General features: G+C 38.5%; 1 protein-coding gene across 1 annotated transcript in view; it reads left to right on the forward strand.

Annotated features, from left to right (window-relative positions):
- Positions 1 to 25,740, forward strand: part of Spef2 (sperm flagellar 2) — a 168,652-nt gene that overhangs the window by 138,214 nt on the left and 4,698 nt on the right. Inside the window, exons 33-36 of the mRNA XM_076856190.1 lie at positions 12,218 to 12,324; positions 13,028 to 13,210; positions 18,497 to 18,589; positions 21,425 to 21,604. Coding sequence (XP_076712305.1) covers positions 12,218 to 12,324; positions 13,028 to 13,210; positions 18,497 to 18,589; positions 21,425 to 21,604 — 563 coding nt within the window. The remainder of the gene's footprint in view (positions 1 to 12,217; positions 12,325 to 13,027; positions 13,211 to 18,496; positions 18,590 to 21,424; positions 21,605 to 25,740) is intronic.

The raw sequence follows: 25,740 nt of genomic DNA on the forward strand, positions 1-25,740 counted from the left end.
AATATGGTGACTAGGAAGAAAACATCTAGTGAAGAGGTAAAAACTAAAAGCACTTGGGTATATCTGAGTAGATGGAAATGAATGTTGAAAATTATCAGCCACTGATAATTCCTTTGGAAAGGACTCTAGTATTCATGATTATCATCATAATGTACTCTGGGATCCACCCTCAAAACCAGAGCTTGCATTTCAGATAAAAGTTTAAAAGTAAATAACAAGTAATAACTCTAACTTGGCACATGAATTTCTTAGAAGGTGAATTCTAGAAAACTTCAGAATAAAAAAAAATGTCAACAGATAACATTTTTCTATTTGCATAGTATGATAGGACAGTTTCCAGACTATGAAAGAAATAGGAAGAAAGAAGAAAAAAGAAAGTGAGAGAGAAACAGGGAATAAAATAGTTATAATGATGAAAAGAAAACCATATACCCATGGAGCTTAGAGTATAATTTGGAAAGTCAAACAAAGAAGAAGAAAACACAAATAAGTTGGGTTCTTTCTGGGACAGAATATGAACTTTGTAAAAGTGCTTGAGAATACAAAGCAAAGGGGAGTCAGTATGCAGTGGGTGAAGGTGGTCAAGGAAAACCAGGTGGAGCAATGTGTTGGAGGGAGAATGGAAGGGAGTCAGGAGTGATTTGACTAAAAGTGGTGGCACACACCTGAAATCCCAGAGACTCAGGAGCTAAGGCAGGAGGAGCACAAGTTCATGGCCAGCCTGGGCAACTTAGTGAGCCCCTAAGCAACTTAAGAAGACCCTGTCTCAAAAGAAAATAAAAAGGGCTGGAGAAGCAGCTCAGTGGTAAAGCACCCGGGACTCATTCCCAGTACTGGGGGGAAAGTGATTTGGTAACAAGGATTAGAGGATATTTAAATTCATTGGAATTGGCTGCTAGAAAACATGGTGTAGCTATGAAGCCTGAGTGTAGGAGGACATTAGGGGAATGCTCAGGAGGCTGCTCTCCTTGCTTCCTTCCCCAGATGCATGAACTACAGGCAAGTCCCCCAACCCATTCAGGCTGGGAACTAACCCAATTGTCAGGATAACAGTCATCATTAAAAATGAATTTACAAAGCTGTAAAATGCTGTGGGATTTGGGAATTTTGATGACTCACTGTGAGTCACAGTCTGTGAGCAAACAGTTTAAATGTTTTTGCTGTATTAGTTCCTTCATTCCATCTGGAAAACATTATATGTTGCTTTTTAGTTATATATAACATTTTTACTATGCTGTTGGGTATTTTATCAGAAGTATTGTTCATTGCTATTTTTTGTTTACTATTACTGTAAAAAAAAAAAAGGGAAAGATGACATTACATTTTCTGAATCCCAGAGTCATCACACTGAATTAGAGATTCTCCACTGGCACCCCTCAAAGTCAGGCTCCAGATGCTGACCTTGTCCTACCTGAGGAAGTCTAATAATTCCCACTCACCTCTTCTCTCCATTTTTCCAGACACCACAAAATATCCTCTTGTATTCTGTTGCTGTATTCTTCTACCCTCAGTTCTGCAATTGTTAGTCAATGCTTTTAAGGATACCCTTTCACCTTTGGGGAGGGTGGAAGGGCAGGTTTGAGGGGACACTGATTTTATTCCATTATGGTGACATTTGCCAAATGTTCTTTATTAAATACATAGCTTTTTAAAATTTTATGGAAGTATAATGTACATCCAGAAAAGAATACTTATTGGAAATTTACAGATTGATGAACTTCTGAAAACTGAGCTCACCTGTGTGGGCAGCGCCTAGCTCAAGACAAGGAGCACATTTCAAATCACCACCTTCCCCTACTCAAAGGTGACAACTAGCCTGACATCTAGCACTGATTATTTTTTCACGTTCTCGTGATTTATATAAATAGATGAGATGATGGGATTTGTAGCTTTTTGATCTGACTTCTTTGGTTCAATATTCTTGAGATCCATTCAAATGTAATTGTAAGTTGTTTATTCTTTTTGCTGTATATTATTCTCTTGGGGAAATCAATATATTACAACACATTTACCTATTCTGCCATTGATTGACATTTGGGTACATTTGGGGGTTCTCTTTTAATTGCACATAGCAATTATATATATTTAATAGATATAGCATGATATTTTGATAGATGTATGCAATCTGCATGATCAAATTAAACAATTATCATGTCCACCACCACAAACATTTACATTTCTTACATACCCATTTATCTTTTAAATGAAGATTAATTAATCTTGTTCCTTCCAAGACCTGGAAAACGGTCTTCTATAATGTTTTCCATTGTATTTACCTTAGAATTCTATATTTTTGAAAAACAATCTTCATTGAAGAAAAAATATATTATAATATGATGTGCAGATGGATTATTTCTAGGTTAAAAAAAGTATATATAGTTTTATATAACAGTCATTGTGCTATCAGGAACACAATAAGACTTTTAAGGAAATTAATAAAGAGTGTTGATATGTTAAATTATAGTTTTCAACTTTTAATTATATTGCACAAATAAAATTACTCAGTGAAATGGTAACCTTTGATTAAAACAAATGACTTAATACTTAAAATACTTGCAAGTAGCTAGTAAGAATAGAAAAAGAAAGAACTGAAGCTTAAGGGGCTTTTTGCCAAGTTTAGGTTCGCCCACTTGAAAATAAAAATCTTCATTTAAAAAGCCCTTCCTAAAAGTAATGCAATAATGCTTATAAATGCATCATACATCATAATGTTTATATTTTGACCTTTTCTGGTCAAATTCTTCCACCTGTGATGATTCCAAATCTCCTTTTGTAAAGGTAATGACAAAACATAAATGATTGTCAAAATATATCAGAAAAAAATGACCTTATGCATGATACCAAATAAAGATCATGCAAATTGCAATGAAGATAATTGATTATGCCTGGATTTTCCCAGCAAAGATCCATCCAGATGTTAGACTCATTAGGAGCATTTAGAGTAAGTGACAGCCAGCTCTTCTTCCCATCCACAATCCCAGAAATCACTCCAGTGAATATATTTCCAGTACATAGTGAGAGAGTGAATATTTTCTGAATTACGTAGCCAATTTGGAATGGTCACTATGTGTCAGGTTCCTTGCTAGTCTCTTCCACATGTTCATGCTCTTCTCCTCCACCTCAACCTGTGGGATGGCTTGAGGCAGACAGCTCTTTTTCAAGTCCACTTGTTGGCAAAGACCATCATATGATCTTAGGCAAGTTACTTAATATCTCTCTACCTCACTTTTTTTTTTGGGGGGGGGGTGCGGTATTGGGGATTGAATTCAGGGGCACTCAACCACTGAGCCACATCCTCTGGCCTATTTTGTATTTTATTTAGAGACATGGTCTCACTGAGTTGTTTAGCACCTTACTGTTACTGAGGCTGACTTTGAACTCAAGATCCTCCTGCCTCAGCCTCCCTTAGCCACTGGGATTATAGATGTGTGCCACTGCGCCCAATTGCCTCACTTTTTCATCTTTAAAATAACAATGATACTTATTTTATGGAATTGCCATGAAGACTCAAGTAATTAACTTACTTAAAGTTCCTAGAAAGGGTATAATATGGAGAATGTACAATTTAAGTGTAATAGAAGCCATTATGATTTAATGATGTAATTATAGCGAATGTCACATTAGTATATAATGAATATAATTGTACAATATTGATACAAACAATTTTTTTAAATTTTTAATTGTAGATGGATACAATACCTTTATTTTATTTTATTTTATTTACTTTTATGTGGTGCTGAGAATCAAACCCAGTGTCTCACACATGACAGGCAAACATTCTATCACTAAGCTACAACCCCAGCCCACAAACTATCTTATTATCTAAAATGTTAGCTTATTGTCCTAAGGGTGCAAAGACCCTGAAAAGCACCTGAAATACTAGCCAGAGTACATCCAGAAAAAAATTATGCAATAGCTAGAATTAAGCGATAAAATAATGTGGTTCCCTGGGAACATCCAAGACAGAACACTCATTTTGTGTGCCACAGTGAGCTTCGGGTAGGTACATCTTGTCTCAAAACATCAAATGCCAAGTACATCATTCAGAAGACAGCCTTTCTCCAACAGAAGCAATTTGTAGTCTATTGAAACTAGAACACTAGAACAGCGTTCCCCTGTCCCTACTTAAATCATAAGAACTCCTTTTCCTTGTAAACCCATCAGTCCTCCATGAAACAACTGTAGAGATTTCGTCCATAGTTATTTAGGCTTCTGTTGAGGGGCTGTCTGAAGAAAACGCAGTCTAGCAAATTCAGCATCCTTACTCGTTCTTCAAAAGAGGCAGCATTTAGGTGCCCAAGGCCCGGAACACTATTCTACACACTGACAGGACCTCTGCCTTGAACCCCACTTAGGAGGAGAGACTTTTGTTTAATTACTGGTCTCAGAGATGGAGGGTAAACATCCTGTGCTGTAGTCACAGCTGTGTCACTCAGCCTCATGGGTTTTTCAGAAGTTCTAAAGAAGAAGTAGCCCTTGCTGTCTTTGTGAGGCATTATGGTGGTCAGCCCAGAGGAGGCTTTTGACACTTAACCTTTCAGAAAGAGAAGTAGGAGAAGGATAGTGCAGAAAAAGGGAGAAATGGAGACTTTGAGATTTTACACCAAGCAAACAGACTACCTAGGACTAGGGGCAAGATGTGAAATCACAAAGAACTTGGGGTCAGTGTAAAGTCTCATGCAGGGAGGATTATCAAAGCTATTTAGAGCCAATGACAATGACAATGGATTGGAAGGAAGAATAGACTATGTCTGAGAGCAGCAACAGATGCTGTCAGCCCCTCTACAAAGCCTCAAGTGGCTGGAGAGAAGGAGAAAGGGCACCTGGTTGCCTGAAAGGGTAACTAGAAATTCCATGGATTTTTTTCAACAGTACTGTCTGAGAAAATTATAAAAATGTAGAACCAGATATTTGCAGGTTAAATACTTTGAATTGAAAATAACTTAAATTAGATTTCTTAGAAAAGGGATGATACAGAGGCATGGATATTATTAATAAGAATATCTCACTGTGTGGCAAATGGCAGTAACAAAGAGGAGAATGGACCCCATAGGTCCTAAGGAATTTCTCCATGGTGAACTCCTTTCACTAGATCAGATGTAGGTCACACACACACACACACACACACACACAAAAAAAAAAAAAAAAAAAAAAAGTGCATTAGTGACTCTAGAAGCCTTTGGACCCAGTGAAACTTTGTATGGCAGATTTTCAAAATGTTCTTCAAGATGAGATTTATTCTCAAGAAACCAAAAAACCTCCATTCTCTGGCAAATGAAAGTACATGATTAGAATTCAAGATAACCTCTTGAAAATCTGCCCAAAAAACGAAAAACATAAAAATTAGCTAAATCAGTGGGCAAAGTTAAGTCCCTCTCCTTTCACAAGAGACCTATTTTTTTCACCCATTCATTCATCATTTTCACAACACTTCTGTGTACACAGCAGGCACCAGGTGTGCCTGGCTGAGGGTGAAACAAGTAACAAGTGCTTAAGTGAGAAACTGAAACAGTGGCGGTTCACTACATCGAATGTAATTTGAAATAAAATGTAGAAATTTTTTTTTAGAAATTTTTTTTAAAAATGGGGATCTGTTTAAACAATTTTTTAAAGACCAATTAAAAGGCAAAACAGAAGCAAGTAAGATACGAAAGCAAGTAAGGTATGAAAGGCGGAGGCAGACAACCAGTGTCAGAGGTTGGGAGATGCAAAATCATGAAAGTTGAAGAGGAAAGGACATTTAGATTCCTAACTCAGCCAATAAGTGCTTAGCAATCCGCTAGGAGCACCAAAGAGTCAGTATGGATCTGATCAGAAGAGTTTAAAATCTAGTTGGGAAGCCAAAGGCCTACAATCATAAAGTACTGACCAAAAACAGTCCCTGACAGGCTGTCAGCATGAGATATTTTAATATAATATCAAATACATAGTCAATTTTTATATAAGAATTTGTTTATAATTTTATATATTCAGTTTTAATATAATTCTAATTCTATGAAACATGCATTAAATGATGAAAACTAGAACAACATACAGATGTTTCCTAACTTAAAATGGTTCAACTTAGGATTTAACTTAAATTTACAATGGCAAATTCAGCATCCTTACTTGTTCTTCAAAAGAGGTAGCATTTAGGTACCCAAAATTTGAAGCTCAACTTCAAATTTTGAATTGGGCTGTTTTTCTATGCCAGTCACACATGGTATGGCAGTCTCTGGTGGCGCTGGGCTGCAGCCAGCCATAGCTCCCAGTCAGCCACAGGATCACAGGGGAACTCAACTGACACTCTGCAGGTACTGTGTTGCTGGCTAGGAAGTTCAGTAGATTAGGCATAATAAATACATGTTCCACTTGTGGTATTTTCGGTTTATAATGGGTTAACATAATGTAACCCTGTCGTTAGTCAAGGATAATCTGTAATCTAATGATCAGTATGTGCAGTCTAAGCTCTCTTCCTTCAGGGAGAAACTGCTATTTGAGGATGTTGTTCAGTATAATGTTTATATTTTTCATCCTTCTAGCCAGATAAACTAATCTGATACATAATCGAATATGAGTCAAAATGAGACTTTCAGAGAAAAGAAAAAAGATACAGCATTAGGTAGGCTTAGCTTTTTTACCAAACCGCCTGGCAGGGGTCCCAAAGCCTGACACTCTTTTTGTAAATTAACAAGGTTGCTGTACCATTCCCAGAAAGAGTGAAACAGCAAAGAGATGTCCCAGGCAGATCTTGCAGACACACTTGCAGCAGCATTATTATTATTATTATTATTATTATTATTATTATTATCATCATCATCATGGGAAAGAAATTGCAGTAACAAAGTGTCTCCTTTCTGCATGGAGAAGTGAATTCTAGAAGAAGAAAACCATAGCACCTTTCTTTGTACAAGAAACCCTAACAATAAAGTGCACAAACAGAAGGGCTGTGGAGTAATTCTGCCTCCTGGTGAATCCCAGCCACACCACTTATGGGCACTGCAGTGTTGAACCAAATTTAGCTTTTGGGGCCCAAATGTTTTATCCAAAGATGATGACAATAATAATTAGTCCATTCCTTTAACTATAAAATAGGGATAATAGCTTGTAAAGATTAAAAGATATAAAACCAGTTAAAGCACTTACAAGGGTACCTGATAAGTAATAAGCAACCAATGCAATTTTTCCAGAAATAATAAGCAAGCACTGGGGGTGGGCAGAAAGTAAAGACAACTGAGGGCTGACTTTGCCATTCTTTAAAATAACAACGTGGGGGTCTGGGGATGTGGCTCAAGCGGTAGCACACTCACTTGGCATGTGTGCGGCCCGGGTTCGATCCTCTGCACAACATGCAAACAAAGACGTTGTGTCTGCCGAGAACTAAAAAAATAAATAAATATTTTTAAAAAGTTCTCTCTCTCTCTCTTTAAAAAAAAAAATAAATAAATAACAACGTGGAGTTGTTTTAAAGGCAGGAATCCTCTGGATGATGTGAGTGGAGTCACCAAAAGGCAGAAAAGGCCACGGAAACTTGACTACTACCTTCCAAGGAGAAATTATCAATTTTTGAAAATTTGGCTTAAAAAATATCCTTGGCTTCTATATGATGAGTTATTAAATCTTATGTACTGTGCCCTGTGTCGTAAGCACGGGGTAAAGTCAGGAGGAAGCCAAGCGAGTTTTTTCTATGGCACTGACAACTTTAGGAATGAGTTTCTCAATGCTCATCATCTCAGCGAGGCCCATGCCAAGGCTTCACTAATGGAAGCAACAAGTGGTTCTCCAGTGAACAGAGCTGCCACGGAACTAATGGTGAGGACCATGAGCAAAGTAACCCTCGGAAGAGTGGAGAACTTGTTCAGATCATGCCACGCCATTGCCAAGACTGGGCGTCCACTCAAAGATTTTATTTGGATGTGCAAGTTGGATGACATGAAGGGTGTTGATATTGGCCCAGTCTTCAGAACTAACAAATCAGCGAGAACATTTACATATTTTATTGCTGAGGTAGAAAGGAGAAATCTACGAGAAAAACTAGAGAAAAGTAAATTTTTCTCCATCATCAGTGATGGAGTCATAGACAGTCTCATCAAGGAAGCTGAGCTTGTGTATGTACAGTTTGCATACGGGGGGAAAGTGCACTGTCAAATTGTGGGGGTTCAGACTGTAGAGAGGGAAGATCCTCTGTCAATAAAAAATGCTATTGAGAAAACACTAGAGACAAATCTTCAGGTAAGGCTGTCGAGCCAAGACTGGGCAAAGAAACTGGTTGGTTTTGGAAGTGAAGATACGCCTGGAACAGAAGGAGAGAATGGGGTGGCCCTGCTTTTGAGAGAAATCCAACCATGTGTGCAGACTGTATACTGCTTTGCACATCACCTTGAACTATCCTATAAGGCAGTGTTCCAGAGCATTCCTCTGTACAATGATTTGGAAAAACTCCTTCATAACATCTATCACTTCTATCACAATTCTTCTCTCCACAAGAGCTCTCTGATAACTGCTTTCAAAGGCCTGCACCTTCGACCTGTGATGCCTTCTCAAATAAGGGGCAGGAGGTGGTTTCACGGATTACAGGCAGCCCTCCAGAATTTTCTCAAGGGATATCCTGCAATTATTCAGCAACTGCATTCAGTAAGTATTTTGAAATGCCATATTATATTACTTTTTTTCAGAATAACAGAAAATACTTTCATTTAGCTCCTTGGAGTAATGATTTTGAGAACGATAACTATTCTCTTTTCCCAACTGTGTCACAGGCAGGTGAAGGCAGAAGTATCACCAGTCAACAGAAAGCCAAAGAGCTTCTAGATCTCCTCCTCCAAGCTGACATGCTTAAATTTTCCCATTTTTTGATGGATGTCATTAGTGTCCTTAGCATTCTGTCCCGTGTCATTCAGAATAGAAATTCCTCAATTGCTGACATATTTGCCACCTTGGAGTCAACTCTGGAAATGCTCCGAATATATCAAACCAGGTGAGGAGTTCTGTCTGTCAAACCAGGTTATTGGACTTGGGAAATCATTGCACAGTGCCTTTTCATGTAATTCTTTTTTGGGGTGATTTTTTTCCTCCACAGACCAGGTCCCAAAGAACGCAGGGTAGATTCAGTCACACACTTTCACAGTAACTGCCTCAGAGGAAAAGAAAACATTTCTTCTGTGAGAAACGTGGTTTTGACACATTTTATCAAGACGCTGCGGAGTTGTTTCAGAGATGCCAGTCTAGATGTGGTGAGGGCAACCATGATTGGAAGCTTTAAATTGTGGCCCACAAAACTAAATCAAGGTAACCTGTGCACACTGACCCAACCTGTTATTCTTTGATTGTGTGAGTTTTGGATGTGTGACTATATATATATATATATATATATATATATATATATATATATATATTGATTGATTGCAGAATTTGGAGAAAAAGAGGTATCCATCCTAACTGCACATTATGAACCAGTATTAGAAGCTGCCAATGTGAAAATTGATGAGATGGACACTGAATGGAGCATGTTAAAATTAGAGATTTATGCCAGGTGAGCAAGAAAGCACACTGACTCAACAAGTTCATCTGTATAATATTTCAGCAAAACCCAGGTGTCTCAATCGTCTATGGTTTTTGTCCTCCCTTCTAGATTTCAGAATATTCGAAAATTGACCTGGGATTTTGTGAATTCCATTTACTCCCACAAGTACCCGAATATTCTGATGCTAGTTGACTTGGTGCTGGCCCTGCCTGCAAGCTCAGCTGAAGCAGAACGTGGCTTTCATCAAATGAGACGTACCAAGTTACATATGCATGCTGAAATCGATGCTGAAAGTATGACAGATATCCTGATCATTCAGTTGAATTCTCCAGACATCAACAATTTTGACCCTAGGAAAGCTATCCATTTATGGAATACAAGAACACCATCTTCAGCCAGTGACATGGGGCCTAATTCAGATTGCTCATCACACTCAGAAAGCCAAGATGAAAGTGATGAGTCGAGTGACAATGTTGACTTCTGTTATTGATCATATTAAATAAATATAAAAATCAAATGGTAAAAATTTAAAAGTAAGAAAGTAACTTAGTCTTCACCTTAAACACAAAAGACCTTTGGCATCATCCAAACATACAAGCAAAAATTTGAAAACTGGTTTTCCTGGAACTTTCCAACTTTACTTCTGGGTTCACATGTTCTTTTGAATTCTTTGGATGGGGGTGCATGCTTCTAAGCAATGCTGTTCTTTTGACATCATTTTCCTGAAAGTTCTCTCTAAGGATAACCAGACTGATTATAGTATTCTTTACTTAGGCCTGTACAGAGTTAACTATTTTTCCTGGATAATTCTAAATGAGAATAACATTAGGTAACTAACATAAAGGCAAATTGAAAGAAATGTTCTTTTTAAATCTATGAACAAAATTTGGAAATTCATCTGTTGTTGTATTAGGTATGAAAATCATATCACTACACGCCTTACCTAATTGGGTAAATATTATGAGGTCAAATATTAAAATAATTTTCACATTTCACACCAAGATCCCCAAATAAATAATTCCTATGTCATATGAAAGCATTGTCCAACAGCACTGTTTCCCCGTAGCCTTTAGAGACAATGGAAATACATTGTACACTTACCAGAATTTTTAAGTACTTTGGCTTTCTTAATGATTTCAATAGTTGTTATTTACAGTTTCTTCTTGAGGAATATAACCAATTTATTTCTAACTCACATAAAAACTAATGTGGTATCATATAAAGCTTCACTGAAAATCCTACTACCTAGGAATAAGTCCTCAACTCTATGAAATTGAATACTCCTGTGTGATCACAAAGAATACAGAATCTATTTTTGAACAACCTCTGGATGGCCGGTTATATCAAAGAAATAAAAAGGTCCACTTTTGCTCCCCAGAATATTACCTTGCAATCTTGAAATTGTATATTTGACTTGAACCACTGACATTTTAAAGGGATTATTGCATTTCCCCCAAAGGTTAAAGGAAATAATAAACTTCATGTGGACTTTTAAAAATGCTAAAAACATAGATGTAAAAAAGAAATTTTGGGAATCTACCTCTATGTTTCACTCTTTTTTATTCCTAAACAAAGAATGGCTGTTGACGTGGAACCTAAAAGATACCTGGATATGTGTTAGGAGCCTCTCCTGGGTCTAGAAGGTACCTCTGCTGCATGGATTAGGAGAATTTTTCTTACAGCAGTTACTTTTATTTTATTTTCCTATTTCTTTTTTTTAATGCATGTGCATGCAGTTTAAAATGAGAAACACAAAATTAGACATTTTTTTTTTAGATAAGGTAAAGTAGATCCATGTATAAGAGCAAAGCATTTGAAAGTTTGGTGATAGTTTATGAAATACTTGACATTGTCGAGTCAATTAGATTATTAAATTAGAACTTTCTATCTAGTTATGTATCAATTCAAATCTCCCTACATTTACAAGAGCAAATAAACAAATTCTGAGTGAAGAAAAATATGAGGATAAATGTGTTACCTTAATTATAGTGGTGATCTGCATGCATTTGAAACAACTTTATCTCATGTTTACCAAAATTATTCTTGTGCCCTACTGCATATAGAAAAACTTAGAGTAATGTTTTTAAAAATTCAACCTATTCTGAGAAGAAAAATCAAAGAAGACTATAAACTAAAACATACATAGTTTCACTACTTTGCTTAATTGTAATGAATTATTATTAGGCAAAAAAAGAGACATTTTCACTTAGGAAACAATAATAGAAGAGGTCAGAAAAATTATTATTATTATTATTATTATTATGATGATGATGATGATGATGATGTTTTCAGACTTTTTGTTTCTCTAAAGATTACAGTGCTGAATAATATTTTAAAATTGATTATATAGCCAGGCTCAGTGGCACATATCTATAATCCCAAAGGCTTGGGAGGCTGAGACAGTAGGAACTGAAGTTCAAGGCCAACCCCAGTAACTTAGAGACGTCCTAAGCAATTTTGTGAGACCCTGTCTCAAAATGAAATACAAAACGGGCTGGGGATGTATTTCAGTAGTGAAGAGTGCCTGGGTTAAATTCCTAGTACCAAAAAAAAAAAAAAAAAAAAAGGAAAAAGAAAGAAAGAAAGAAAGAAAGAAAGAAAGAAAGAAAGAAAGAAAATGATTAAATAAATTCCCATTATTTTTTCTACTTTAGGAAAATAAAAAAATCCTTATCACATAATATAAATGACAAAATATTTTTCATTCTATTGTAGGTATAATAGGAAATAAGGCATTTACTGACATTCTGCTTGATGTGGTGATCCTGAATCTTGGAACAAACAATTTCCCTAGTGGATGGATGCACCTCACCCAACCTGAAGTAAGCTTCCATTTTGATCCAGCTTCAAAGGTTTTCATATTATTCTTATTTAACTGATGAGTCATGAGTTCTAAAATAACCTGTACTTACACAGTGTCTGACATTTAGTAGGCGATGAATGAAACTGAATGAATGAACAGATGAATAGGCTTGAAACCAAGACACATAGCATGTGCATACTCAGTATTTGAAGAATGTTAATGATCATACTGTCAGTAAGGTTCGATCAAGAAGCTTCTATTACTACCAGATGTCATGACCCTAACTAGTCATAGTAGATGATTCTGCAGTCCTAACTTTTCATCATAATCTTTTCCCTAAAAATATCTCAGAAAACAAAACCGTTAAAAGTTTTGGTTAAGCCACCATGTGGGCTGCAGAGCCCTTGCCCAGGCACAGCTACAATCTTTACCCAGCCTCTGTGCATGGGTAAAAAGTTAACTGGAGTTCCATATAAAGTGGTTGTGGAAGAGTCAGCAAAATACATGGATGTCAAGGAAGCAAAAAGTGAAACACTTTCTAGGTACTGCCTGGTGTGGATTTGTTCAGAGAACAAAACGGAACTGAAGTCAGAACTGGCTCTTTTCACCAGTATAAAATTCTATTTCTTTTATCTGAATCTTAACTCTGGAAGCCTGAGCTGGTAGAGCTTCAAGGTCAGAGTCATAAAAATATTCCAATGACATTTCTTGTTTTCTTTCAGCTGCAGGAGTTAACATCTTTATTGGTAGTGAACTCAGAGTTCGTGGACTGGCGGAAATTCCTGTTAGTAACAGCAATGCCTTGGCCCATCCCCTTGGAAGAGGAACTCCTCGAGACCCTGCAGAGGTTCAAGGATGTCGACGAGGCTCAGACAGGAACCATCACTTTCGAGCAGTACATGCAGGTTGCTACCAGACCTGGTGGACTGGGAATACTACAATACTTTTGGCCTAAGAAAAGTGTCTTATTCAGTGATGTCACATCACAGGTCTCAGGCCAGTGTTTTACTCCTTGACTGTCCACGTCTAGGCAGCATAGGAAAAGTGTCAAAACCCCAGGTGGAATTATGGCTTCCATCTCCAGGGAAAGCATCTTAAAAAATCAGAACTTGCTAAAGAACTAAAGATTCAGAAAGAAGTCATGGTGAGAATATATTTGACAAACTGAGTATAAAATGTCTGTGGGATATGTAGGCAAAAATAGCCAATCTGATATGGCAGGTCCAGAAGGGATTGCAAGTCATTCCTATGAAGGTGGTTGGTGAAGTTATGAATGAATGAGATCACCCAAGGAAAGTGATATGTATTCCCATTGCACAATGCCTTCCCATTGATCTTGGCAAGTTGAACACAACTGGTGACCTCCACCAAGGCAATGTTGGCAGTATAAGTAGAGAAGCCAGATTTGCAGAGGGTTGAGGAAATGAATGTCTTTAGGAAGACAGAGAGATGTTCAGGAGAGATGTTCAAGTCATTAAACCAGGTGTATGAAAATGCAACCTAGTTTTGAAAAGTTTATAAAAGAAAAGTGAAATTCTGTAACTGATAGGGACCTGAGTTACTAATTTTTCCTCTACAGCTTGAATTCATCCCATTGCTTATCATTTCATGTTACTGGTAGATGAAGAAGGAAATGTTCACCAGGTGCTAATTCTGAAATGGGGTCATAGTTTCAAGGTGCCTGTATCTCACAGGTGTTTCCATTGAAAGATCTCATCCCTTCCTGCTTTTCTTCTCTTTCCAGTTAATTGGTGGCATGCTTTTTTGTTGTTGTTGTTGTTTGTTTTTAAATTTTAAGATAGCCCTGAGGTCTCTGCGCTCAGATAGGTAAGCCAGAGGAAATAGCACTTGAAAGCCGTGGAGGTTCATCAAGGTGGAGCAAGACAGGTGTTTGGCTGATAGGACTCTGATATATTTGTCATTGTCATTATACAAGACTTAACATTTATTAGGATGATTTTGTTTGAAGATGAAAACAGCAAAGCAAAACTTTCTATAGATGCTTTAAGGTCTTCAAGTGGGCACTCATGAAAACCTTTAATATTTACAGCAATGTGTTAATTAACACAGGATATCAATTTGAACATCCTTTTGTATAAACATGAAAAGAAGAAAGGGTGTTGGCAATTTTTACCAAAGTGCTGAGCCAAAACCAGAAAGATCCTCTACCAAAGGTGTGAATTTCTTAGAGAAAGTTGGATGTTGCCTTTAGTAGAAACTCAGAAATATGCACTTGAACACAACCTGTATTTCGAGAAGAGCTGATTTCTGAGCTCTGCCCTCTCCCCTTCCCCTCTTAGTTTCTACTCCTTAAAATTCCCAGACATCAGTGCCATTTGGTGAGGCACACTTGACATTTCAGTTTGACTTTCCAATTCTCACAAGCCAGAGGGAGAGAGAAAGAGAGACAGAGATGGAGAGACAGAGAGACATACAGAGAGAGAGAATAAAAAATGTGGTTTCATGGAAAAAATCAAAACAGCATCTAGGATGAAATTTTATAAAATCTGGTGAAAATGCCACATGGAAATAGTAAGAAGTATAACTACATCACCGAGGTGAAATTATCTGGGAGAAAATGTCTGTTTACTGTGTTTTCTATTCTCTCTCTCTCTCTCTCTCTCTCTCTCTCTCTCTCTCTCTCTCCTTTTAACAAATTGAAAGTTCAGAACAGCCAACATAGGAGCGGCTGATTTCTCCACTTGCAAAATGGAAAGAGCCCAGCCTTTGTGGCCATTCAGGCCTTGCCTCTGGGCTGAGTGATGAGCAGAGAGGCCGGTTTGCCCTTTGCTCCTGGCCTGCTGTGGGCTCACATGCTTGCACTCTGCAGCTATGTTGTGGAATTCTCTGATTTTGAAATACAGATCATCTTCTAAGGGTGAGAACACATGTTTATAAAGGTTTAACTAGTCAGATGTTGTAGGATCCAAACAGCACTACTTCATTAAGGAAAAGTGAAGGGAGGAAAAAAACTAAAATTCTTTGGCCAGGTTTTAACAAGAAGTACAAAGAATATTTCCATATTTTAGAGAGAAACCACCTAATAATTCAGTGAGGTAGGATGCAGTTAATTGAACCTTGATTGTAAATTTAAACCTCTTATGATATAAGTTCACATTTAACATTTCAGGTTGCTATAATTTTTATGAAAGTTTTTTTTTTTAGAAAACAAGATTTTTTTTTCCTTTCTGATAATGGCTCTTTGTATTTAAAGTACTTTGAAATGATTTTCTAATTTGCAAACTATCATATGCTGTAGAAGACTAAAATAAATGAATCCTGGATTTAAGAACCATGGGAAAATTCTGTGCATTGAAGCAATAAATATGGAACTGATCGTTGGTTGAGTAATGAAGAGCAGGTATTTTACCTCTGCTTCTTTTTGCCCCTGTAACTTCTTTTAATTTTTCCTCTTTATTGCTGGAAATTTGATTATTGTGTTCCTTCCTATGGTTTTCTTTATGTCCCTTCTTCTAGGGGCTCATAGAGCTTCTTGAATCTGTGGGTTTATAATTTTTGTCAAATTTGGAAATTATTTTTAGGACTGCTTTTCCAAATATTTTTCCACTCTATCCCCAATTCTCAAAGCCATTCACATATTTGTTCATTAGACTATCTGGTATTGTCCCACAGGTCACTGATGCTTGATTGATTTTTTTAAGTCTTTTTTCTCTTGATGATTTATTCTGTATTCATTTTCTATTGCTGTGTCTTCAAGTTCACTGAAGAGTCAAGTTTTCTATTAATAAAGACTAGCATATTTTTCATCTCATATATTGTATTTAGAAGTTCAAGTTGCATATTTTTTGAATATTTCAATTATATCTGTATTTTTCTTTACCTTCTGAAATAGAATAGCTTTTCTAAATAATTGTTCTATATATAGAATTGCTGTTTTAACATCCTAGTCTGTTCATTCTGTCATCTGTTCTCATTTCTGTGTTGGTGTTTTTCCTGGCTGGGGGTAATACTTTCTGTCTTTTTGTATGCCTAGTAATTTCATATTAGATGCAAGGTGCTGTGCATCTTATATTTTTGAGTATCCAACTTTGTTGTACATTATTACTGTAGTAAATGAAGTATTATTACTTGGAATCAGTTTCATCCTTTCAAGGTCACAGCAAGGATTGTGGAGGTGAGTCCAGAATAGCCTTTACTGTAGGCAATGCCCCCTTGGGGCTCAATGTCCTGTATATTAGAAGGACTTTGTACTTTGGCTGGTGGTAACGTGAACTAATTCCAGATCTGTGTGTCCTGGGAGTTACTGAGCTTACTACTTTGCAGTGGTTCTTTCTCCAACCTCTGATATTCTCCTCCGACACATGCAGACCAGCCCTCAGTCTTCCTTGAGAAAACTCTTTTGTACATCTGCAGAGCTCTCTCACTCTGTGTGCAACCCCAGTACTCTGCCCTTCTTTGGCCTTCCTCAACCCAAAACCTGTTGAATTCAGGAAGGACACCAGGCCTCAGATGCTCCTCCTGGCAGTATAGGCTGGAACAATAGTGGCATCCTCATTTACCTTTCTTCTTTCAGGAATGACTCTTGTGTTTTCCATTGCTGAAGGTCTAAAATATACTATTTCAAATATGTTGTCCATTTTTCTTATTTAAGGCAGGAAGGTGACTCTGCCCTTTAGTACTCCATCATATTCAGAAGTGTAAGTCTCACCTTTGTTCTTCATGGCTCCATTCTCTACCATAGAGTGGTCCATTCTTCCACAGAGCAGTCACTGGGCAGGGATCTCCTCCTGGTTGGTGCAGAAGCATCTTACATTTAAAGCTTGAGCCCATGCTGGACCTTAAGCTTTTTCTGGCTCTGCTCCCTCAGTCTCCCACAGAGCCAGCATCTCTTTGTTCCAAAAAGAAAAGAAAATCCAGTTCTCACCTCTACAGATGATCCAATGCCCTCATATCATTAAAACACAATTGATTCTAGGAAGGAAGGAAGGGGGAGGGGAAGGAACGGAGGGAGGGAGGGAGGGAGGGAGAAGAAAAAAAGGAAGAAAGGAAGGAAGGCACCAAATATAGGTGTGAGTCAGATTAAGCCATCCAATAGCTCATGGCCATAGTCAGTGTTGAGGATAGGTTGGTTGTCACTCTGGAAGACAGTAAGAGAGCAAGAACTAAGAACAAGATAGTTATATATGTGAAATGTTTACCAGATATAAAAATTAAATTGGCAAGATATTTTCTTCGAATGCAACCATTTTATGCTTGTTCAATAGCAGACATGAATGTCATCCCCTAAAGGAATGAACCAAGTGCCAGTGGTGGGGCATAAGCAAGTCAGATTGTTCAGAGAGCTCAAGGAGAACCTCTCTGAGAAAGTATGATCTGAGCCAGGTCTGGAAAGATGTGTAGCCTTTCCTGGGAGGAGAGGAGGACAGATAGAAGTGATGTAAGGTAAGAAGGACAATGTGACCAAAAGAATGAGGGTAGAAAATGGTTCTGAGCAGAGAGTGACAGGGCAGCATGCCTGTTTTGAGAAAATCATTATGTTGCAAAATAAATGCTGAAATAAGTAAGAAAGAGACTGGGAACAAACCAGCTTGAGTTACTGAGTGACCCCTGGCAGAGGTAATGGAGTCTATCAGAGTAACACTGGGGATGGAGAGAAGGGAAAGATGGCAGAGGGCTTGCCAAATCGGAACCAAGGGAGTAGGTGGCTCTTGTCAGATACCGTTGAAAGAGGACACTGAGATCTAAGTCAGCTGTCAAGTCATTCCAAAAGGTTTTCTAATGTCAACAGCACATATAGCAGCACGCAAGGCTCTGCAGACTGACAGGAGGTGAGCAGCATGTGGCACGTGAGCTGCTGTTATAGGAACACAGACACCCCCAAATCCAGCCGGTGAAAGTTTAACCTTTCCAGTAATGACCCCTAGTTTTATTGTGTGCTCCAACAGCAAGAGCACCCCTCCTCTGTGGACTTGCACTTGTAGACTAAATGTGTGTTAATGTTACACACAACATCAAATAAGTAACAATGAAAGCAACAAAGAATGAGACAGAAAGAAACGTAAAGGCAAGTTTCAGGACTTTCTCTCACACCCCGCCATGGTTTCTGCACCGTGCTTTGGAGACCACTGTGACTCTAGAGACTGGAACAAGACTGGTTTGAGATCAGCCTTTAAGAGCCATTATACCTCTGCATAATACCTTAATGATGGTCACTTGTACTTTTTGTGTAGGCTGGTCTATGGTTTACCGGAGATGAAGACATAAAAATTCCAGAAAATCCTCTTGAACCCCTGCCATTTAATCGACTGGAACATTTGATAGAGGTAATTATTGAGATTTTTTTTTTAAATCAGCATTATAGCACTGATCATTGATTTTCTTCAGGTTCTTCCACTTGGGGAATTTGTTTTGGATTCCACCCTTTCTCCCCAGTTTCTTTGCTGTATCCCCCAAAGGCAGACTTTAATGCTAAGAAGACAGCATAGAGAAGCTCTAGAGGAGGAGGCCGAGCCCAACATCTTAGAGTCCTGCTGTTTTCTGGACAATTTCCATGGCCTCTCAGGATTAGAAATCTGTCAAATAAGCTCCATTGTTACTCAATATGTCTTTCTTTAAATTGCCTTTCAATTCCCAAATCTGTAGGATAAGATTCTAACATTTTAACAGCATATGCTCTTTGTCTATTTCTCTTTGGTTTTGTCTAACATCATATGATGTTGCCGTGGAGCCCATCAGAGCTGGCTGCCCTCAATGTTGTTCTCAATAATGACATCATTATTAGCCTGTATCTCCAAAGCAACAAGAGAAAGCAGGACCTTAAAACCTGAAAGTCACTCACTCTGACTTCAGTGTAGATGTTTAAAATATAAAAAATATATTGAACATGATCATTTCAGTAAGATGTGAGAAAAATTGAGTGGTAGATTTAGATGTCAGAGCAAACTCTGTATAATATGTTAACTGTTCAATACCTAGGAAGCCATTAGTTCAAAATTACAGAACAAAATCAAACATTATGACCTTGAAGTGAGTAATTCCTTTCCATTGGATTTGTATTTTTCGAGCACGTCTGCTACTGCTATCCAGGAGAGCAGGTTAGAGAAAGGGGGCCAGGAGTTACCAAAAAAAAAGTCCAAGATTCAAAAAATCCTTAAGTGTTTTCCTGAGGAAAGGTGCTCTGATTTTGCTATATTAAAATCCACGAGTTGTTGTCTTATTCTCATCTCCACAGGTCTGTCCATGTGACAGCACATAACATGTCTCATTCCTCTAGACTGATTAATGTTTGTTACAGCCAGGCTCTTGATTCACACACATTCAAATCTCCTCTCTCTGCTCATCACTCGTAGTACCTCTTTCTATGATCTGTTTTTTCCCAAGGTCTCCATAATCACTATAAAAAATACTTCATTTACATTGCTAATTCATGACTGCCTGCCTTCCCGTCAAGAATGTCAACTCCTCAAGAGCTGGCAACTTTATCTTCTTGCTTCTGGTTTAATTTTAAACACCTAGAAGATTCCATAGCTAGCACATTAAGGTGTCAGTATTTGCTGAGTGTGAAACATAGTTTTATTGTTTTGTGCTACATATAAATTACCATACAATTAGCTACCTAAAATAATACCCATTTATTATTTTATAGTTCTGCATACAAAAATCCAGACATGGTGTAAGTGGGCTCTCTGCTCAGGTTCCCACAAAGCTGAAATTAGGGTGTTGTCTGGAGTTGCAGTATCACCCACAGCCAATGATAAGGCTGGATCCAACATTGGCTTCCCAGATGGATTGTTGACAGGATTCAGATCCATGCAGTTGTGGGACTGAGACCTTCAGCCCCTACAGACTACCATTTATTCCCTGCCACCTTGCCAATTCCATGACATGGCCGTTTTCTTCTCCATGGACAGGAGGAAAGCATCTCTCTGGCTTCTAACTTTCCCCTGAATAAAAGAACATGTAGATTCCACTGATCTTTAAGATTCTTTTTTGTTTTGTAAATGACAGAGTTTATGCATTTTTCTACCAAAATTATTTAATTTATATTTGTATTGATTACATGAAATTTCAGAAATTCTTTTCCAAACTTACCTTCATGTATGTCTAATTAAATTTGCTCATAGTTGTAAGGGCTCTTGGTTACAGAGAACAGCAAAAGAGAAATATCCTCTGGATCTAGTAACTTCTCAAAGTGTGGGTCAGGACCAGTAACATCAGAATTATCTGGCAACTTTCTAGACATGCAAAACCTTAGATAGCTCCAGAACCCTCTGCTTAATCTGAATCTATAGTTTAAAAAGATTCTCCAGTTCACTAAGTACATAGTTGAGCAGAGTTGGAAATGGAAACCAGTAGGCTTTCCCAATAAGGTTGTGCAGGTGCCTAGGTGTGGTCTGTATGTCCCAGCTCAGAAGGCCCCAGAAGATATTAGGCTCCAAGCACTGACTCCCCATGCTGTCAAATGCACAAGACACTGGATGAATGAATGTCAGCTTAGTCATTCAGAGAGAAAGGTACCTAACAAATCAGCATTCAGGGCATATCATACCATCTCCCTGGATGTGAATCCACGTTGGAAGAACTCACTAGTAGGTTGAGGGACAAGTTCAGAGCAGAAAAACCAGTTTAAAGGCCTAAATGGCATCATTCTCTTTCCAATCTCTTTTCCACACAGGGAAGAGATGGGCCAGAAGTCTCATATTTAGGGTCAAGACCCAATTTGTTTGGATGATTCAGAGGACAGACAGTGGGTCCTTCTTGCAGCCTCTGTTCTCTCTCTCTCTCTCTCTCTCTCTCTCTCTCTCTCTATATATATATATATATATATATATATACACACACAAATATACATATAATACATATTTTATATAAAATATATATTACATATATATATACATTATATATATAATTATTGCATTATCCTGAGTATGTTAATACAAATTAATTAGCACACAATTGTCTTCGACATTAGAATTCAGAATCCTGATTTTCAACTTTTTCTACTGAGAATACTATTCAGTTAATACCACTCATTACTAATTCAGTCCTCAGAAACTTCACTCCAATGCTCCTGCAGGGATTCTTCGCTGCCCTGACGACCTGCTCACTCCCAGAGTGTACCCATTTTGCCTTTGATTGAAATTCTTTTTGTGTGACAGTTTTTCTTTAGGCTGTTTGCTGACTCTGAGGAGAACCCACCCCAGCTCGACTACACTCAGATGCTGCTCTATTTTGCGTGCCACCCAGACACTGTGGAAGGGGTCTACAGGGCCCTCAGTGTGGCTGTGGGGACCCATATCTTCCCACTGGTTGAAACTCCCATGATGGCTGCAGAAAAGGTAATCACATTTCAGAAATGGGCTAACTCTGGGCTCTGGAGGGGGTTGCAGAAGATCCTAAACCATTCAACAGGTACTCGGTTCTGGCTGTTTTCCATATTTCCCCCAGTTCCTAACATAATGCTTGACACATAGTGGGTCTTCAACAACAATGTTCTTAGTTGCATGAAGAACTGGAGACCCCAATTCTATCAAATACTTTTGTGGTAGAATCAAAATCCATTCAAAGTTTCTTGTTAAAATTGAAGTTTGCTCTGGAAAGGACAGTGTTTATTTTGCATGTAGTGCTGACCCTGAGAAGCGAAAAAGAAGACGACTTCAACCCCAATCTGTTTGTGGTGCTCTATGAAAACTGTATATGAAGCAGGTTCAGGCCTTAGTGCTCCCACACATATGTAACTGTTGACAGTATTTTGGGCCGAAGCCAGGCCACCTGAAGTCTGCAGGCAGTTTGTATCACCCCCGCCAGACGAAGCTTAATATCAAGATACCACACAGATGCCTCTTCCGATTTCTTAGGGATGGACACTGCCTTGCTTTGTTAGGTGGCAAAACCTCAGGGCTGGCACTAAATAACGCATTCTGAGGTGCCCATTTGCACTTTGTGGCTTTTGGTTCTTCTGTTCTTTGGGGGACAGAGCTGAGGCCGTCCTGATGGGATGCTTGTTTCTATTCTGGGATATTTAGGTAGTCTAGACTGGACAGCAAAAGAGGGAAGCAAAGAGACCTAGTAATTCAGGCAGGTCTCTGTTTATCCATTGAGTCCTGCTGTTCAATTATTCCCACCTGGAGTCTGGACAACTTATAACCCATTTTGTGTCCTCCAAAGTAGCTTCATAGAGTCAGTGTTCTATCAATGTCTGTGAACTGGTCTGACAATGAAGGAGGGGAGAGAGGAAGAGTGAAAGAAATGGAGTCCAGTCTGCAGGGCACAGAGGAGGAGGGATCGCATCCCGGGCAGGCAGAGGCAATAGTGAGATCCAGGCAACTGGTTTGAGCTGAAAAGATGGGGGAAAGGAAGCTGTGGTAGAGCTGTTGCCATAGCAACAGACAAACACCTCCGTGGGTGGCAGCCAGGCCAGCTAGCACTGAGGTGCTGAGTCCCTGAGTCGCTCATTCAATTTATGCTAGTGCCTCATCCAGGAAACAGCTCCCCTTGAGTGCTGCTCTCAGGAGCTCTTTTAAAATCCAAGGACACAGAACAGCTGCTACAAAACAGAGACCAAATGTGGGTGTGCAGATGGGGAAGGGGCAAAGGATGGCACCTCAAGTCTCTCTCACAGCCTTTCCTGCTTGTTCCTGACTTGGAATGAACCCTAGGAGCTTTTGAAACACAGGAGCTACCCGCCTCCCCCATTCTTGTTCACCCCTGGTCCTCACCATCTTGTCTCCAATTATGCTATTCCATTTCTGAGCCCTTTCCAACTGTGTTCCTGTTTCCTGGGCAACCTCCTCCCAGGAGGCCATAAGGAGCCTGTTCGGAAATAACAACTACAGCAGATCTGTATTTGCTCCCAAGACATTCAATCAGTCTCTGCTTTTGCTTTCTGCATAAACAACTGGAAATCTCCCCCCATGTTTCATGCTTCCTTGGTCCATCTCTGCAGCTCATGCTGATTTCATCAACACGGCTCAGACATATTTAAAAACTATGGCTTCTTGGGTAATTTCAAAGAAGCTCAAGATCAAGGCATTCATCAGTAATGCACTAGTCCCGGTGAATCTTTAAATAAGTGACATTTGGGGAAAATGGTCCGTTTTCTGCAACCTGTGTGGCATGGGGTCGTGATATTTGAATTTAGTAAATTCTGAACTCGTACCTCCCACACGGCACAAGTTTTGTAAAAGCAACTTGGCAAGAGTATTTTGAGGCCCTCAGGTTCAAAGTGCATAAATTTCTGTTTTATTTATTCCTTTGATGCTTTGCCCACCTTTGTTCCCAGAACTGGCCTCATTTTCTGCCTTCTGAGATGTGAGACTGAGCTGATTGCCTGAGTGACACACGGCCAGGAAGGTGTGCAGGCACCATTCCAGGGACGCACTTGGGAGAAGTCCTTGAGGCCTGTCTCCGAGACTTAGCCAAGTGTGACACAGTGCTGGACAGCGTCACCTTTCCCCTGCTTAGAGAATCATGGGAGTCTCATAGTGTTTTTGATGCTATACATAATCATTCATTCAAAACACTGGTTTTTCATCCAGCTGGCATGACTGGCTTTGTTACTACACCCACATTCAAAATGTCTCTTTCTGTCTCTGTTGAGAAACCCTTTTCTTTACAGTCTTCGGCACCTCCAGCATGCTGAACTGGCTCCTTTGGTCTGACCTAGACCTCTGTCCTTTCCCATCTTTCCAATGAGGCACTAGACTTGTTCTGTCTGATCCCCAGAGAGCAAAAACAGCAAAATTAAAAAAAAAAAAATCCTCTGACATTAATAAGTTTGGGATTCTTCACTCAAAAATGTTAACTTTTTACATTTTTACCTTTTGGATAAAAAATTTACGTATTTCATAATGCTTATATCAGACCATTAAAAAACAAATCCCTCCCTAAATATGGAAATAGTTCCAGACCTGCCAGGTTTGGTGGTTGTTTGTTTTGGCATTGCCTGCTCATCTAATAGATGAGTCCTTTACTTTGGCTGTATCTTGTCCACACAGCCCCCATGCTATATTCTGAGTAGAAAATTTCCCATTCTCCATTCCTTCAATAAGATGTTTCACATCCCCTGTTTATTTTCTAGACGGAATATTCTGTTGCCCCAAGAAATTACTGATGGGTAATCAATGCCATGATCTCCAAGATTCCTGGGTAGAGAGACTAAAGCCAGGGTCATTTTTCTTGCCATGTAGCATTTTCAATTGTTTAACTGAAGAAGAGGTTGAAGTGCACATATACGGGAATATATTGAATTCCGAAATCTCCAACTGGTAGAGTCCTCCTATTATTTTTAAGAGTCAATTAAATTCTGCTTTTGCTTTCTGCATAAACAACTGTAAATCTTCCCCCCATGTTTCATCCTTCCTTGGTCTATCTCTGTAGCTCAAGCTGAATTACCAAATAATTCAGAACCCCCGCCCCACTAAAGCCAAGTGACCCACCCAGAGCAAAAGCAAATGCAGCCTGTCTTCATCACACTTCCCATAGTGCCTCCCAAATCCCTTCTGGCGACAGATGAGCACCAGAGGCTTAATTTTATGACGTCATAATTCTTGTATGCAGAACACTTACATTTGGAAAGAATTTGTATAATCTATCCACTTAATACTTCTAAGGAGCTAAATATTTACAGACATTGGAACCCTCAGAAATAAACATGTTTTTCTTTCTTAGGAAATCAGAATTCAGGGATTCTCTGACATCTGGCCAACCAATATCCCAAAATATCCATTTCCCTGTGGTAAATGATCATAATTAGAAAACACGCATATTCTCTCTCTCTCTCTCTCTCTCTCTCTCTCTCTCTCTCTCTCTCTCTCTCTCTCTCTCTCCTCTCTCCTCTTTCTCTCTCTCTCTCACACACACAAGTATGAATAGATGTTTTTTATAGAGAATTCAAAAATTATAAAACAAAGGAAAAAATAAATAGTCCTTTCTACTCCCCAGAGATAATCACTTCTAACACTGTAAAGTATCTATGCCCTTTATTTTTATTAATGAGGATAGATACATAAGAAAAGGGGTACCTAGTGTATTTATTATGTTGGTTTTTTGGTTTTTTTATACTTATTCTACCATGAGTTGGGATTGTGTGTGTGTGTGTGTGTGTGTGTTTACAAGGTATTCTTATAAAACATAATTTTCATGGCAGTATAGTATTCAATTACAGAAATGTGGATTATTGTGCCATTTCCCCATTTTTGGAATCATAGGCTTTCTATTTTTCCTGAAATACTGAATGATTATCCATATTCAAAAGTATTTGGGCTCGTGAATATTTATTCAGAATCAATTCCTATATTTATAATTACAGAGCCAATGTACAGAAATATTTTTCAGGCTTTTGATATGTTAGAAATTTCTTTGGAAGTAATTTATTCTTTGCAAGAATCAAAATGTGATGTCTGGGTTCACAGCTGTTAGCCAAGTTTCAAAGAACAGCAGTAAAAAAAAAAAAAAAAAAAAAAATTCCAACTTT

Source organism: Callospermophilus lateralis, chromosome 5 (assembly GCF_048772815.1).
Source record: "Callospermophilus lateralis isolate mCalLat2 chromosome 5, mCalLat2.hap1, whole genome shotgun sequence".
NCBI lineage: Eukaryota > Metazoa > Chordata > Mammalia > Rodentia > Sciuridae > Callospermophilus > Callospermophilus lateralis.